The 18,903-nt window shown below is 42.5% G+C and overlaps 1 protein-coding gene across 2 annotated transcripts in view; it reads left to right on the plus strand.

Moving 5' to 3' along the window:
- The first annotated feature begins 1,128 nt into the window (after positions 1 to 1,128).
- ALKBH6 (alkB homolog 6, nucleotide demethylase) overlaps positions 1,129 to 18,903 on the plus strand; it is a 61,305-nt gene continuing 43,530 nt past the window's right edge. The window contains exons 1-5 of one of the 2 annotated variants that reach the window (XM_068130579.2): positions 1,129 to 1,234; positions 9,277 to 9,345; positions 14,240 to 14,300; positions 15,180 to 15,269; positions 16,614 to 16,765. In XM_068130579.2, the coding sequence (XP_067986680.2) occupies positions 15,257 to 15,269; positions 16,614 to 16,765 (165 nt within the window). In that variant the 5' untranslated portion in view covers positions 1,129 to 1,234; positions 9,277 to 9,345; positions 14,240 to 14,300; positions 15,180 to 15,256. Of the gene's footprint in view, positions 1,235 to 1,543; positions 1,675 to 9,276; positions 9,346 to 14,239; positions 14,301 to 15,179; positions 15,270 to 16,613; positions 16,766 to 18,903 lie in introns of those variants that run through there. The other variant, XM_068130580.2, reaches the window with a different exon arrangement.

The raw sequence follows: 18,903 nt of genomic DNA on the forward strand, positions 1-18,903 counted from the left end.
GTGCCGTGTGGAATCCCACCGGGTGGGAAAGAATGCGACGAAGAGCCACCTGCTCCAGAAGCAATCAGACAATCACTTGAGCACTGAACGCCGAAAGCAAGACGACTTGGAAATCGACGCTGGGTGCCAGATAGTGTCAAAGGCTCAAGAGATAGCCAGAGAGATGGTCCAACCCACATGCTTGTGATTCAGGACATCTGTAAACACTTCAGTCATTATCGCTTGAACCAAACACGTGATTTTGATTAAACTTGGCCACAAGCTTCATATCTGATGCCCACCGAAGGACTAACAATACACTTGACCGCATCAAAATCTGCGCTCATTAAAGGTAAAGGGGTCTATGAGGAGGATTTGACCCACCCTCACCCCCAAAATAGATATTTAGGTAGTTGCTCGCTTCTCCGAAATTACACACATGATTTCGATGAAACTTGACCACAACCTCCATCACCCATGATGTACTAAAGTTTGTTCATGGCATCAAAAAAAAAAAACAGGTTTACCCCCAAAAGAGGTATTTACTTTCTTCTCCTTTACATATTTTGTGGGTCATCCATACCTACCAGTAGTTCCCTGGTTCTACCAGGTGAGCCTAGGGGCATTGCCCATATTTTTTTTAAATGATGGAAGAGGTCAGTAGAGGAATTGAGTGAAAACAGAGTTCAAGAATAAATTCGGTGGTGTAAAAAAAATGAACTCGCTAAAAGTTCAAGAATGAACTTGTAAACCAGATTCAGTGGTGTATAATATAATAGATAAAGCGGCCATTCCAAATCTTGGAGGCCGGCGGTTTCAGCCGAGTCGTACCAAAGACTTTTAAAATGATACGTGCTGCTTACTTGCTTGACGCTCAGCATCTAAAGGGCTAAGAGCATGGAAGTTGGCATCCATGGGGAGGCGGGAAAAAAACCCCCTTAGAAAATGCCCCGCTGAGTGTGGTGAGAAAGGTGGCACCATTATTGTGACATCATAAGCACCCAGAGTGCCCCAGGAAGTGACGGAACCTCCACCAAGCTCAGTGCTGTTTGTCTCGTCTCATAGTCTGGTGTTGTTTTGTATTCGTTCTGTATGTCCGTCCATGTGTGGCAGCTCCACTGCCCCTGCTGAGGAGGACGACGAGAGGCTGGAAAATTTAGATCGCAGATGAACCTAATCTTGGGCCTTGGTTCTTCGCGAATGGTTGAAAGAAGACGAGGAGAGGCCCAGGCGCTTGTCTCGCCTTTAAAATTACGTACGTAATAAATAGATGGCACCAAACTTAGCCGATTTCGACATTACGAGATGGTCGTGAGTTGGAAATGATTGGGGTTTACGAATGTCGGTGGTAAGACCGTTTTAAAATCTATTTACCATTTACGACTCTTGAGTTTGGCTTTACCTCGATACGGTGTAGCTGGCGGTACTCTGATGGCTGTGCTTGCGGTGTATAGTTAGCGAAGCGGGTTTATTTTATTGTTGCAAACTTTAACAAGGCCGTGATTATCTAATCTTAAAAAATAAATTGCACCAAGCTTTGTAGTTAACATGCAAATAAATTCTCAACAAAAAGAAAATTAAGCGATCGAGAAGAACACGGTCTTCAGGATATGTATTATTTATTTCGTGGTTGGACACTGGCTCACTGTAGTCATGGCAAACGTTGCGAAACTGGAGCAATGTCGGCTTGATAACGTAAGCAATTCTAACTTATTCTTTGGATCGCGTTGCACTCGTAAGCATAGTGCGGACATCCCTCAACGATGAATGTTTTGAAAAAACTTCCCGTCTTTTGTGGTCTCCCCCTCGAGGTTTATCCATTTGTGCACAACACACGATATCGGACATAAAAGGAACTCTCGCTAAACATATTCAAATTGCTGTTAGCATGTCCGTCCGACTTTCGGGCTCTTGCGGACTGCGTACTCCATGATGCAGCGCCCATGTACGAGGGGCGTTACGTTTCTCGTTTTCAGAAACCTGACATAGAAAATGTAATTTCCTTTCAATTGTCTGTTTTTGACATGGTCCCCCATGAGTTCAATGCGTTTGGTCCAGCACTGCCGCAGCTTTGATATACTTTGTATGTGTCCATCTTATAGAAGTCATTACACTCAAGGATTCATTACAAAGAGTTTTTCAAAGTATAGTGAAAAACGTTCGTTTCAGGATAACAAATTATGAAGATGCTTATGGTTTGAATAAGATTCATTAGTGTTCATAAGCCCTTTGACTGCTGTGTCCATCATCCATCATCCATAAATCATCCATCATTCAACATCATAATTAATCATTCATCCATCATCCATCCATCTATCATTCATCCATCATCCATAAATCATTCAACATCATCCTTAATCATTCATCATCCATCCATCCATCATCCATCCATCCATCATCCATCTATCCATCCATTATTCAACATTATCCATAATCATTCAACATCATCCATAAATCATTGAACATCATCCATAATCATCCATCATCCATCCATCCATCATCCATCCATCCATCATCCATCTATCCATCCATTATTCAACATTATCCATAATCATTCAACATCATCCATAATCATTAAACATCATCCATAATCATTCAACATCATCCTTTATCATTCATCATCCATCCATCCATCCATTATTCAACATCATCCATAATCATTCAACATTATCCATAATCATTCAACATTATCCATAAATCATTCAACATCATCCTTTATCATTCATCATCCATCCATCCATCCATTATTCAACATCATCCATAATCATTCAACATTATCCATAATCATTCAACATCATCCATAAATCATTCAACATCATCCATAATCATTTGGCATCATCCATAATCATCCATCATCCTTTTTTTTTTTTCTTTTTTTTTTGTATACAAGATCGAGGCTCGTGAAAGAGCGAACATTAATCACACAGAAAGACAAACAGACACACAAAACAAATAACATCGGGAGCGGTAGACAAGATGGGGAGAGAGGGGGAAGGACACAAACACAACATTTGAGAGCAGGGACCGAGAGACATGGAGACATCGAGAGAACTGTGGGAGGGAGAGGGCTTTGGGGGGAAGGCATGGGAAGGGGGTGGGGGGTGGGAGAGGTATAAAACATATGGACACTGCCAAGACTTCCAGGAAAGAAGTTGGAATTTCAAACAAGGTGGATCTGGGGTGAATTAGTGGGGGTAGAAAAGATCAAGCTTTTGGATGGGGGAAGATAAGAGATGGTGGTGAACAGCTGTTTTGAAGACCTGGAGGGAGGAGTGTGATTGAAGTGAGTGTGGGAGTTTGTTCCAGAGGCGGGAGAAAAGAGGAATGAAGGAGTGAAGGTGAGCAGAGAGCCGAGATTTCGGCAGTTTAACCATCAGAGGGTGGCTGGCAGATCTTGTGCGACCTGTAGGAATATTTGGGGGACAGAGCACAGAGAGAGCTGGGGGAGCAAGGCCGGAGAGGAGTCGGTAGAAGACAGAAAGACCACCTACCTGCCTGCGGTGAGTGAGTGAAAGGCCCTCAGAGATAGCTTCATCGCGGGAGATTCCAATGATTCTGAAAGCTTTGGATTCAACAGCGTGAAGCCGAGCCAGGTGTGAGGCAGGAGCACCAGCCCATAGGGGAGAACAGTATTCCATTGAGCTGCGGATGAAAGCCTTGTATGTGGTGAGGAGCTCAGGTGTGCCTAGGAAGGACTTCGCACGACGGAGGATGCCCAGTTGGCGACTGGCTTTCGAGGCCAGCTTGGAAATGTGGTTTTCCCAAGAAAGATCATGGCAGATGGTGAGACCCAAAAGCTTGAGCGACAGAACTTCTTGGAGAGGATTGTTGAGAAAGTAGATGGGAGGGTTGTCCAGTCGATCTTTTCGGAGAGACATAGTAAGAGTGTGAGATTTGTCAGGATTGAAAGACATGTTCCACATGTTTGACCAGTCTGTGATTTTGTCCAGGTCTTCAGAGAGTGAGGAGGCTGCAGACTGCCGATCTGAGGGAAGAGGAATGTAGCGGCAGAGAGTGGAGTCATCAGCAAAGAGATACAGAGGATTTTCCAGAGAGTCGGAGAGATCATTGATAAAGACCAGAAAAAGCACAGGGCCCAGCACACTGCCTTGGGGAACTCCAGCCTGAACGGGAAGGGGAGATGAGAGAAATCCATTCAGGGCCACACGTTGACTACGACCAGAGAGGAAGTCCGCAAGCCATGCATGGAGATTTCCATGGATACCATAGGAGGAGAGTTTGGTGAGCAGAGCTGGGTGCCAGACCGTATCGAAGGCACGTGATATGTCAAGGGAGACAGCTCTGATTTCCTGTTTGGCATTGAGGACCTCCATCCATTGTTGAGACAGCAGAAGCAGCATGTCCAGAGTAGAGTGACCTGGTCTGAAACCAAATTGATGATCAGAGATCAAGCCATTGGAGAAGAGGAAAGATTTCATATCCGAAGCAATGATGGATTCCATGACTTTGCTGATAATTGGGAGCAGGCTGATTGGTCTGTAGTTGCAAGGATCTGTTTTTGCACCTTTTTTGTGTAACGCGGTAATGTTTGCTGATTTCCAGGATGCTGGCAGATGACCTTGAGCAAAAGATAGGGTGAAAAGAACAGAGAGAGGGTGAGATAGAGTGGCAGAGCAGGATTTTAGGACCCGTGGGCTGATGCCGTCTGGTCCAGTTGCAGAATCAGAGTCGAGGTTTGACAAAAACTCCTCCACCTTGTCAGGAGAGAAGGTCACAGAGTCCAGGAGCAGTTTGTTTCGACTGGGAAAGGTGGGAACAGAGAGAGATGGGTTTGGGACTAAGGATTTAGAGGCAAACACAGAGTTGAGGCATTCGGCTTTGTCACGTGCGATGTCAACTGTGTGGCCATTTGAGGTAAGGGAGGGGATGGAGGGGGAACAAACACCAGAAACGGATTTGACCAGACGCCACCAGGATTTGGAGGAAGGAGACAGGTTTGAGAGTTCATTCTTGATTGAGGAGAGATAGTGCTTCCTGGCACTCCTGAGGGTAGACACACACTTGTTCCGAGCTTGGTGGAAGGAACTGAGATTTCCTTCAGTTGGATTAGCCTTCCAAGAGGCAACGGCAAGTTGTTTCAGGGCAACTGCCTCACCACAAGATTCAGTGTACCATGCACGGGAGGAAGGGTAAGACAACTGAAGGCGAGATGGGATAAATCTGTGCATGTGAGAGATCAGTTTGCTTTGGAAGAATTCCCAGGAAGAATTGATGTCAGAGGCAGTGGAGATGGGAGACCAATCCAGACGATTGATGGCTGCTTGAAGACCGTCCCAGTTGGCCTGAGTGAAATGCCAGACTCGTCGACGCTGAGGAGGCTCTCTGAGAATGGCCAGAGAGATGTCCACTTTGACAAGCACATGATCAGAAGAACCGATTGGAGCAGAAGAAGAGCAGCAGACATTAGCAGGGAAGTTAATCATAACCAAGTCTAGAAGAGAAGATACTCCATTGGCTGAGATCCGGGTCGGGAAATTGACAGATTGTGTCATTAAACATCAAACATCATCATTAAACATCATCCATAATCATAAAACATCATCCATAATCGTTCAACATCATCCATAATCATTCAACATCATCCATAATCATTCAACATTATCCATAATCATTCAACATCATCCATAATCATTCAACATTCAACATCCATTCCCCCCCCCCCCCCTTCCCATGCCTCCCCCCAAAGCCCTCTCCCTCCCACAGTTCTCTCGATGTCTCCATGGCTCTCGGTCCCTGCTCTCAAATGTTGTGTTTGTGTCCTTCCCCCTCTCTCCCCATCTTGTCTACCGCTCCCGATGTTATTTGTTTTATGTGTCTGTTTGTCTTTCTGTGTGATTAATGTTCGCTCTTTCACGAGCCTCGATCTTGTATACAAAAAAAACAAAAAAAAAACATCATCCATAATCATTCAACATCATCCATTAATCATTCAACATCATCCATTAATCATTCAACATCATCCATAATCATTCAACATCATCCATAATCATTCAACATCATCCATAATCATTCAACATCATCCATAATCATTCAACATCATCCATTAATCATTCAACATCATCCATAATCATTCAACATCATCCATAATCATTCAACATCATCCATAATCATTCAACATCATCCTGAATCATTCAACATCATCTATGATTATAATCATTCAACATCATCCATAATCATTCAACATCATCCATTAATCATTCAACATCATCCATAATCATTCAGCATCATCCATAATCATTCAACATCATCCATAATCATTCAACATCATCCTGAATCATTCAACATCATCTATAATCATTCAACATCATCCATAATCATTCAACATCATCCATTAATCATTCAACATCATCCATAATCATTCAGCATCATCCATAATCATTCAACAACAACAACAACAACAGGCATTTTAAGGCCATTTCCCCTGCTAGAGCGGGGGTTAGCCTTGCGGTCCCCATGACAATCTTCTCCATTTTGCCCTATTTTCTGCATCTCCCCTTGTTAACCCCCTTACCCGCATTTCTTCTTCCACCATCTTTAGCCAAGTCTTTCTCGGTCTTCCCCATCCTCTCCTTCCTTCTGCATTCATTTCCATCACTCTTCTCAACCAATCACTTTCATCCTTCCTCAACACATGACCAAACCATCTCAACCTGTTTCTCTTCACAGCATCAATCACAGGCTGTATTCCCATCATCTTTCGCAATTCACCATTTGTCTTCCTCTCTCTCAACGATACTCCGCACATCCACCGAACCATTCGCATTTCCACCCTTTCCAGCCTTCGTTGCTGCTCTACGTTCATTACCCATGTCTCGCTCCCATAAATCATAACACTTCTCACACATGCAGCATACACCTTTCCCTTCAGCTTCAACGACACTCCCCTCATCATCAGCATGCCACTCAGTTCCCGAAACTTCTTCCATGCACATCTCACTCGAGCAACCGTTGCCGAGCCTGATCCACCTTCTCCATTCAGCATGTCTCCGAGGTAGCAAAATGTTTTCACACCTTCCAGCTTCATGCCGTCTCCAAGATCAAACTCAACATTTCCTCCATCTGCAGCTCCCTCTGTGCACACCTTACACTTGAATGTAGCTGCTACACTGGTTCATGACCCTCTCAGACCACTACATTTTTGATGAACCCACTCAGCGCACATTGTACATTGAATGAAATTCACTCCAACACCCTTCCTGCACACAGCACAGGGCCACTTCCCAGTTCTTTCCACCTCACCACATGCTTTACCACTTGCCATCACCTTCGTCTTTCCGATATTCACCTTCAGACCTTTTGTCTCCATACATTCCTTCCACTTGTTCATCTTCTCCTTCAGTCCATCCATACTTTCTGCAATCAACACCAGATCTTCTGCACACAACAACTCCCACGGTAAACCCTCCTTTACGGTCTGAGCCAGCACCTCCATCACAGCTACAAATAGTAGTGGACTTAGTGCCGACCCCTGATGCACTCCCACCTTCACCTCAAACTCACCACTGTTCCCATCCTTCGTCCTTACAGCTGTGCGTGCTCTTTTGTACATTGCCATCACTACTCTGATCAACCATTCCTCCACTCCTAATTTCCTCAATGCCCATGTCAATACTTCACGTGGAACCCTATCGAATGCTTTCTCCAGATCAAAAAACCCAAGAAACAACTTCTTCCTCTTCTCCATGTACTTCTCCTGCAACTGCCTGACAATAAAAAGTGCGTCTGTCGTACCTCTTCCTGGCATAAATCCAAACTGCATTTCGTCAATCTTCACTTTCTTCCTTATCCTCCTCTCCAACACCCTTTCCAATACCTTCATTCCATGCTCCAATAACTTTTTCGCTCGATACGAACCACAGTCCAGAGGGTCACCTTTCCCCTTGTATAGAGGGACAATCTATAATCGTTCAACATCATCCATAATCATCCATCATCCATCATTCCTTCAGTTTAGGGAACAGATCAAAGTCAGAGCCGATCAGCAGGTGAATCTGCTTTGGGGAAGTGCTTCAAAACCACAGCTGATTGTTGTGGTCACTGCAACCTTACCTGGATCTATGTCATCAGGTGATGCACAGTGTCATGCAGAAATATCACCAAACACGATTTTCCATGGCGCTTCTTCTTTATAGCTTATCACAACCACTTCTGTTTCATCAGCATCATATTCCCCATTGTTGTTCTCGCCCATATCTGGTGGACTGTCGGTCATGATAATCCCCCCCCCCCCCCCTCCCCTCTTCACTAACTTCGAGAACAGTTGCATCCACTTTCCAGCTGAGAATGTGTGGACTTCCACTGCATGGTTTGGTCAGGTTGGGCTTCTGCTGCCTGGTTTGGTCAGGTAGGGCTTTCGCTGCCTGGTTTGGTCAGGTTGGGCTTCCGCTGCCTGGTTTGGTCAGGTAGGGCTTCCGCTGCCTGGTTTGGTCAGGTAGGGCTTCCGCTGCCTGGTTTGGTCAGGTAGGGCTTCCGCTGCCTGGTTTGGTCAGGTAGGGCTTCCGCTGCCTGGTTTGGTCAGGTAGGGCTTCCGCTGCCTGGTTTGGTCAGGTAGGGCTTCCGCTGCCTGGTTTGGTCAGGTAGGGCTTCCGCTGCCTGGTTTGGTCAGGTAGGGCTTCCGCTGCCTGGTTTGGTCAGGTAGGGCTTCCGCTGCATACTTCATTGCTTGACGCTCAGCATTTAGAAAAAGGATCGAGGCAGGACATACAACCACCGGTTGACATCCATACGGAGAAGATTTATACCTAAAAGTGCTGCACTGAGTGCCGAGAGAAAAGCGGTTGTCACCGGCCCAGTCGCCACCGCTTGATGACAACTTGAGGTTACCTTTCACGAACCTGCTGGCCAGGATTGACGTTCCACTGAATCTGATTTAGACAGGAATTAGTAATTTGTTCATGGTGCCGGTGATAACTTGCCAACTCTTCACAAAGGACACCGTGGGATATTTAACGTCCAGCAACTAATGTGACAGGATGACCGGCTTAACGTCCATCCGAGGTAGGAGACGCACTTTGATGCCTCGCCCTTATGTTAAACACCAAGATGGTAGTTTGTAGCGAGGTCACGACAACTCAGAAAGGAGTGTGCATACCTCCTTTCGTCGGCTATCCTGCCAGGCCATGTGCAGTATTTTTCGGGCCTGGAAAGTGTAAACGATTTTGCATGTTTTATGAAACTTTAATGAAGAAATCAATATTTTTTACGACTAGTAAAATGCATCAATGAGTAGATTGCGCTCCCAGAGTAATGTGCATAAAGTGTATTTTTGTTCTTTAGGTTCCTCCAACAGCTTATTACTGGCCTGATTTCATCGATGACGAAGAGGAAAAATATCTGCTGAAACGGGTGAGTTTTGGTTCACTTTCGAGCTCCAATTAAAACTTTTCAAGAGGAGTCATCTTAACCAAAAAAAACATATATATATATATATATATATATATATATATATATATATATATATATATGTTTGCTGAATGCACCCGGCGTTGCCCCGGTTGTTTTTGAATGAATTTAATCTTCTGTACATACAGTGCATTCAGAAAGTATTCAGACCCCTTCACTTTTTTCACATTTTGTTATGTTGCATCCTTATGCTGAAATCGTTTAAATTCATTTTTTCCCTCATCAATCCACACTCAATACCCCATAATGACAAAGAGAAAACAGGATTTTAGAAAGTTTTACAAATTTATTAAAAAGAAAAAACTGAAATATCACATTGACATAAGTATTCATACCCTTTGCTATGACACTTGAAATTTAGCTCAGGTGCCTCCCATTTCTCTTGATCATCTTTGAGATGCTTCTACACCTTTATTGGAGTCCACCTGTGGTAAATACAATTGATTGTACATGATTTGGAAAGGCACACACCTGTCTATATAAGGTCTCACAGCTGACAATGCTTATCAGAGCAAAACCCAAGCCATGAGGTCGAAGGAACTGCCTCCAGAGCTCAGAGACAGGATTGTGTCGAGGCACAGATCTGGGGAAGCCTACAAAAAAAATCTGTGCTGCATTGAAGGTTCCCAAGAGCACAGTGGCCTCCATAATTCTAATAAAATGGAAGAAGTTTGGAACAACCAGGACTCTTCCTAGAGCTGGCCGCCCGGCCAAACTGAGCAATCGGGGGAGATGGGCCTTGGTAAGAGAGATGACCAAGAACCCGATGGTCACTCTGGCTGAGCTCCAGAGATCCTGTGTGGAGATGGGAGAAACTTCCAGAAGGACAACCATCACTGCAACACCCCACCGATCTGGGCTTCATCTCCGTGTTCATGCAGAATTACAGGCGGGAATTAATTCGTAGAATTGTAGACGACTCAACAACGCTTGAAGCCTATCTGAAAAGCCTGAACGTGAAGGAAGTTTGCCACTTAGGTGGGAAGGCCTGGGCAGCAATCAGCTCGTCATGTGTAGAGAAATGCTGGGAGAAGGGTCTGGGGCCAACCTTTTCATCACGCCAATCCACCACGGAAGATGATGATGACGAGCCAGATTTGTACGGCTTCACAGAGGAAGATGTGCGTGAGGCAGAGAATCTGTCTGAATGGAGCAAAGAAGAGCTACACCAGTGGCACTCTGCCGACGACGAATGCCCAACACATCAGCACCTGACGGACGCCGAGATCGTCCGTAACGTAACTATAGCACCGGCGGAGGCAAGTGTACCGGTTCTCGAGCCACAAGAAGATGATAATGAAGAACCTCCACCCCCACCCCTGTGTAGTTTGGGTTAATGGCCTGAAAAAAGTTGTTTGGTTGTGCAGCGTCATGTGTTTTTTACAGCCAATTAATTACTACCAGAAACTAGACAAGATATTTGCATAAATTATTGGAAGATTCACCAATTTGCCTTAACTGCTACAAAAAGCCATATATTTATTACCTCCGCCACCGAAGGTGGATGGAGGTTGTGTTTTCACCCTTGTCTGTTTGTCGATCTGTGAACAGGATATCTCAAAAAGTTGTGGACGAAATTTGGCAGAGATGTGTATGTGACAAGGACGAAATGATTAGATTTTGGTGACGATCCGGATCCAGCTAGTATAATTTTTACAGTGATTATTCACCATTGGGAGGTAGGGCCAAAAACTATATATAGCAGGATATCTCAAAAAGTTATGGACGGATTTGGATGAAACTTGGCGGATATATTGGGTGTGTGACAAGGACGAATTCATTAAATTTTGGTGAATAATTATTTAAAATTTTACATTAAATTTGATCATTAAATTAAAGATCTGAATACATGGATTTGGATATAAGAATTATTTAATTTTTAAGTGACTTTTCACCAAAGAGAGATCGGGCGAAAAGCGATATATAACATGATATTTAAAAATGTTATGGACGAATTATTAATAAACTTGGTGGACGAGTTGGTTAGGTGACAAGAACAAGCCGATTAGATATTGGTTCAGGTCTGAATTCAGATCCGGCCTATCAGTGGGATACCAAACGTAAACTGTTCAGCCTGGTGGAGGTATGCGCTGTACTGAGTGCTGTTGTATTTACAAATGCAGATATGATGGAAATTTTAATCAAAACAAACTGAAATCCACAGCGCTCCCCTTCGGACTCCGCCACCCCTCACCATTTCACCGTCTAGCTAATGGATACGGACTCTAGGTAGGGTAATGGGGTATGGACGTTAAGTACATTGGCATTATTGGCTAAATGTTCTTTTATTGGGTCAACACTTCTCTATTTATACAAGTCGAAGCAACTTTGTTCCAATATACAAATAAATAATTCACACCAAATTTTAGCCATTTAACATTTAGGGGTTGTTTAATTAAGTTGATGTTTTACCTCGTGGCTCGAATTACATTTGTATATCCTGACTATGGTGATCCTTTCTTGGTGGTATTTAACACTCGATGGGTTGACTCAGCCTGCCATCCTTCCGAGGTCGGCAAAATGAGTACCAGCTTATTGGGAAGAATGAGCCGTTCGAGTATCGGAGTGGCCACCCGTCCAGGATTGTGCCCACTCACCTAGGAAACTGCTTTGACAGTCATTTGCATCTGAAAATGCAAAATGAGTGGTCTTCTTCTTTTTCTTTCCTGATGGTGGTGGTTTGCGTGCAGCCTGTGGCTGCTGGTTGCATCATTTTCTGGGAGCATGTTTGTACCACTGACACAGTGCCCTCTATTACCAGTCTGCCGGTACTCATTTTTCCGACCTCAGAAGGATGACAGGCTGAGTCAACCCACCTGGTGTTAATTCAACTGCATGACAGGGGACCTTTCTTGGTGGCATACCTCCTCGAGGAGTGCTATTTGTTGCACCTGGAGCCAAGCTTTATGCACGCATGATGGATGGCTAAAGCATTATATGCCCTCAATATCTGGATGTTTAGGAGATGGTTTAAGCTCACTGGCCACGAGAAAAAGGACTTTTTGACATCTGCATCATTGTAGTTCGAGTCTACCCGAGGCCATTATTCCATTTCTGCTCCTCCCAACAAGTTTAACTTCCTAAAACATCTTGTTAAGTATGAGAAGAGTGAATTCTGCCCTTTCAAAATCTACCTGTTCTATATTTGCTGGACATTTATGCTCTCTCATTGAGGAGCTCATTGGTTTGGCATTCTTTCACACAGCTGTATCCACAGTCTAAACGAGCAATGATGTATGCACTAAATGAAAAGGGACGCATGAAGAAACCTCCAAAGTGAATCCAGCTGAATATCAGGATGTCGGAGGACATTTTAATTGAAGATTTTGTCACAAAGAACACCATAGGATTATTTCAGGTACCTCAATTCCAGATGTTTTTTTTTGTTTTTTTTGGGAATCTGATCCTGAGTCATGGGTGCTCAGAGAGGATTACAGTGAGGAACTACAGACAATTGAACACTTTAAGGTGGTAAATGCCAATGCCAAAACGTAGGTGTCCCTTATTGAAGAGTATAACACCATCATGACAAAGAACAGAAACAATTTCTCCTTCAAGTTGTTCAGGACCGTAGAAACCTCCTCCCAACAGCAAAATGGAAACTAGAGCGAAGTCGATGGCGCACCATCACAAATCTCCATGCTTCCCACCAAAGGTAAAGTTGAAAGATGGAAAAGAGTTGCACCAGGAATAACCCAATATAAAATTTTGAGTTAAAAAAAAGTTTCCATTTGACCTCTGTGACCCTAAGTCCTAACCCCCTGTGGCATGAACGCAGGGGTCAAATGCAAGAAAAACAGTCCATTTTCATGCGTCCTCCGATGTTGATTGCACATAAAAAGTTTAACTTTAAAATGTTTTAAAATGTGCCAATTATTTTTCGGTATTTGACCTGTTGATCCCACTCCAACTGGCGGGGCCAAAATGATACTGCTCTTGCACCTTCTTGCCATGTGGTGATCATAACTACCAAGTATGGTGACTCTCTGCCCAACTGTTTAGGAGGAAATAGCGTGACGGACAGACAGGTGGAGCCGATTTAAATATCAACGAGAGTCCTCAATGAGTAGATTAGCATCACATGCAGACCAGATCAGGCACATGGGCAGGAAGATTATGCAGGGGCATGAACGTGCCAACTTGTAACTTAGCAATTCTTCTAAGACTAGATGTAGAATGAAGAACTAGTCCTGTTGGTTCAGATTGGTGTCCATCTGTGTTGGCAGAGAGGTTGTTGATCGAGGTATGCTAGCCGTCGGAAACAAGAAGCTGGCATTTCATGTGTTAACCTTTCGTCGGAGCAAAATAGGGTTTTCCTTTTTTGCTTTGTGTATGTTAACCTTGTATTCTTCTATGAAGGGTTAACGCCCGAAACGTCAACTTCTCCATGCTTCCCACAGCGGCTTGCATAACTCGATCGATGTTCTGTTGATTTCATCCATTCTTATGTGATTGTTTCAACTCCCTGAAGGTTTGAATCCAAATCCTTTCATACTGTTTGACTCAGCTGGATTTGTACCCGCAACCTCCGGGATCCCAGTCTAGTGTTCTCACCAATATGCCCACTACGCCCACGAGTTTTCCTCCGAGCCGATTAAGCTGTGGGGAATGTGCAAATTGCGTTTCTCAGCTGTCTGAGTCGTTTGTACATACATGCCAGCTTGTTTGTATATGCCAGCTTGTGGTGGTTTGTGTGTCTGCACAGTTTGTATATTCCAGCATGCCAAGCACCTGTACATCATGTCCCCATGCATCATTGTGTGAGCTCATTGGAGGATGTTTCTTACAGTTGATAATGGACACTTGTTAACTCTATTATTGGGTTGCCTTTTCAAAGGTCTACGCAGCTCCCAAACCCAAGTGGACACAACTCCTGGGACGAAGACTTCAAAACTGGGGTATGAGAGAGGTCTTAAGGGGCCAAGTGGGATAAAATTCAGGGTTTTACACGCCATCAAACAAATGCACATATCTACACTCACAGACAAGATACCCCCTACAAACCATATATCACTGGAAAGCTGACAATCTGGAGAATACAAAAATTGAAGAATTGAGACAATACACCTTCAAATAAGGAAATTACATTTATTTTCCTCAACACAATTGAAAATTTACATTTTTGCATTTTGTCAGCAAAATTGTAACCCCATACAACTAACTCAGGCAATCTAATTTTTTGCCTCAGTTTTACATATTATAGGGATGTCCTAATATTTCAATGATGGCTTTTCTTCAAATCAGTTTATTTCAGCTGCACACTGATTATTTTTTGTAGAAACAGAAAAAGCTGACATTTTACTTCATAAATTTTTATTAAGTAGGGGTATCTCTAAAAGCCATCATTAATTCACTCAACACCTCAAACCTGACATTCTGACCAAATTTGAAGAAATTCTGATGATTAGTTTTTGAGTTATAACAAGTTTATGAATATTCATGAGAGCACAGACTATAGAGTTTGCCAGTGTTTTTAAAACAGATTGTTAGGGATATTTAGGCCAAAAAATCCACTTCCGGTTATAAAAAAGGTACTTCCGGTTTAACAAATGATTGCCCTTTGACAATTAGACCCATATTTTCTGGAAAAATAGTTCAATTTTCACATTAAAAGGATTGATTTCTGAAAGAACATACACCATAGAGTATTTTGACATGAAAAAATTAAAAAATATATTTTACTCAAATTTTACCCCACTCGGCCCCTTAAGTGCACATTACCAAAACGAAACAATGTTGTTGTAGTGGGTTAAGCCTCATCGAGGATTGTGTCGTAGGATCGTGTGCAGGAAGGACGTAAGGAATGGTCGGCATCCAGTAGTGAGGTGAACTCTGAGGCAGGGAGAACCCTCTGATGGGGTTTGCGGGTGGGTACGGATGAGAGGAGTGGGGAAATAGGTCTCCACTGGACATTGTGAAACCATCAAAGAATGAGACAGTGTAAAGTTTATATTCATTTTGATACACTCGTATGAACACCAGTCTTTGACAATGTTGTTTTTGATGTTGTACACCACTCCTTTCCTATTCATCTCAAGGCGCTGCATGATGTCATCGCAGGGCACCAAAGGGGTCCCGGCGATGACGCGTGCTGAAAGAGAGTACTCAGTTTTCACTCCAGCTTCTTGTTTGTTTGTTTTCTTGTTTGTTTGTCCGGGCAATATCTCAGCCATCTTTTGAGCTAGGAAGCTGAAATTTCGGCACAATAGTTAGCATGTGCTTTGGCAAAAACGTTATTTTTTATTTTTTAATGAATCAATTTATTAATTACTTAATTATTATCGATTTATTAAGTACTTTTTTATTTCCTTTCTCATCTGGGCAATATCCCAAGCACCTTTTGAGCTAGGAAGCTGATATTTGGACATGACAATGACCAAGTCATTTGGCTGTAAAGGGTATTTTTGATTTATTGATTAATCAATTAATCAATTAAATATTTAATTTTACTTATTAATCAATTTCATTAATTTTCAAAAAGTAACAGCTTTGGATGAGACACTGGTGGTTTAGGTATACCATTAGCCAATTGATTAAGAAATTAACTATTTTACGATTATTATTTATATATTTTAATTATGCAATTAATAATCAATCAATTATTGTACATCTCTCCCTCCCAATACTGTCTTCATGTGCTGCATGGCGGCGTTTTCCTCCGTGCGCTGGAGGAAATTATATTTATTTATTTGACATGGGGGTGGTGTACTTTGAATGTATCTGTACTTGTTATATTCAAAGTTCACTAATATATTACTACCTGAACACAAAACTTAATGAATTATAAAAAATATGTGCAGGAATTAACTGCCATCACGTTTTGACAAAAATGGTTATGGTACTGTGTAATTTTGTCAAAAATCAAGCTAAGCTTTAAAGCCAAACAGCACCGTGAATGTGATGTTGATAAAACTGTAAAACCTATTCTGGAGAAGTTAAATGAATAAAGTAGGACAAGAAAAACAAAAGACTGGACTAGCGAAGATGAATTTTTCATAGCACTTGCAAATTTGGTGGGTGAGTAGATAAACAACTCATGCAGAAGAATGAATAATATTATTTGTACTATGTAAAATGCTTTTAGGTCGTGCATAAATCTATGAAATTAACAAAATCGAGCTGTTGTATTTAATTGTGTTATGTGTTGGGTTTCATGTTATTTATTTGTTTACAGATTTTCAAATGTGCCGTCTCCCCTACCTCCGTCACAGGGGGTCTTCCTCACCCACGGGGTATGGTCGTTGAGGTTCTGCCACCCTGGTTGGCAACTTACACAAAGTGCTTGTCTGCCTTTGGCCTGTTTGGAGACAAGAGTGCAAACCATGTTCTCATCAATGAATACAAACCTGGCCAGGGGATCATGGTAAGGTGGTTGTGGTTTCAGCTCTTCTTATGATGCCATAAACTCTCCATTTTCCTCATAGAGATGTCAAAAGCCTATTCACTACGACTTTACGATTCTCAATATTTATTGACACGATACAAGCTTACCTTTTAGCGTTATATATGCTGGAATGAATTGAAAACAAAATATGCAATTTATGAGCTTTAATTTGCAACCTGAGGGTGGGTGGATGGGGTGTTTTCACAGTTTAATGATTTGCGACCTAGTTGAGATATTTCAATCAGGGACAGTTCCAGTACTTGAACTGAAACGACTGCTGTCGTGTTGGTGGAAGAAAATGTCACTCAGCTAAAATCTGAGCTATTGCAGGAAAGACAAATTTGTGCCTTTGCATCTTCATCAATCTTCCAAATGTCTCATTTTGGGATAGTATGTACTACGATAGCGACCACAAAATTAAATTGACAATTAGTATGGTGCAATTCCAGTTGAGACAGAGATTTCATTCACGATTAAAAGAGATGCATATTGTTCACTACGCCGAGCCCTTCTTGGCGAATCAGATCATAATATGATCCACTTAGTGCTCACGTACCGTCAGCAATTAAACCATCAAAAGGCAGTGAAACGACTTGTCCCACAGTGGACTCCATCGACTGTCAATACCCTACGTGGCCATTATGCGTGTACGGACTGGAACGTGGAACGTACTCACAGAGAGTACCGACGATTTGGACGAGTGTACTGATGTGATCTTGTGTTATCTGAAATTTTGTGAGGCTATTTGTATACTGAATAAATTGGTGACCATTTTTAAGAATGAAAAACCTTGGTTTAACAAATCGTTTATCTGGCCAAAGTTTGCTTCAGCAGGAACAGGCATTTTTTAGTGATGATGATGATGGGTACAAAAGTGCTCAATATGAGACACTCAAGGCAATTGAATATGCAAAAGATGCTTTCTGGGAGAAACTAGAAATTAATATTTCTTCTTCCAATCCAAAACGTCTTCGGCAATATATTAATGCGATTACGGTGTTCAAACCAAGGACCAAAGTTTTGCCTATGGATGATACGACCCTGCCGGATCAAATCAATGATTTTTATGCCAGATCTGATTGCCATGTTGTCAGTAAACGCAAGAAGAGTGGCGATCTTCCCCCAATCATTTGTGCGATCATGCGATATCTTTCTGGTCTGAAAGTTGGTAAAGCGGCGGGTCCAGATGGCATATCTGGCCATCTCCTGCGATCATGTGCAAATAAACTCATATATTTTTACGTTAATTTAAATGGTCATTGTGTATCTGTCATATTCCTAGGTGTTTAAAAAAAAATCTGTGATCATTCCTGTGCCAAAATTTACTCCAATGACGTGTCTCAATGATCATCGCCCCTTAGCCTTGACATATATTGTCATGAAATTAATTGAGCACCTTGTTCTGGAATTTGTAAAATCTATTCTTTCGCCTTCATTAGATCCTTTCTAGTTTGCGTATTGTAGTAACCGATCAGTTGATGATGCTGTTTCTCTTACTGTAAACAATGTTTTGCAGCACTTAGATCAGAAAACTTCTACATATGTTTGATTATTATTTATTGATTTTTGTTCTGCTTTTAACACTATTTCACCATTTATATTTAATTTGAAACTTGTAAAACCTGGTCTTGATGGATCGATTATGCAGTTGGCTATTGGACTTTCTTTTGGAAAGGCTGCACAGTTAGTTAAAATTGGCTCGTTTATTTCATAATCTATCACCTTGAACACAAGTACACCCCAGGGTTGTGTTATGTCTTCTTTATTATATTCGCTTTTCATGTACAACTGTAAATCATCTTTTAGCGATGTTGATTACGAAATTTGCTGATGATACTACCATTGCTGGCCTTATTGACACAAGTAAGGCCAACTATCGGAAACAAGTGGAAATTATAATTGACACGTGTTACATGGCAAAGAGAAAAGTCCCACGTGGCAAACGGAAAAGTCCCACGTGGCAAACGGAAAATTCCCACGTGGCAAACGGAAAAGTCCCACGTGGCAAACGGAAAAGTCCCACGTGGCAAACGGAAAAGTCCCACGTGGCAAACGGAAAAGTCCCACGTGGCAAACGGAAAAGTCCCACGTGGCAAACGGAAAAGTCCCACGTGGCA

This window comes from Myxine glutinosa, chromosome 11 (genome assembly GCF_964187855.1).
Source record: "Myxine glutinosa chromosome 11, kmMyxGlut1.1, whole genome shotgun sequence".
In the NCBI taxonomy this organism is placed as follows: Eukaryota; Metazoa; Chordata; class Myxini; order Myxiniformes; family Myxinidae; genus Myxine; species Myxine glutinosa.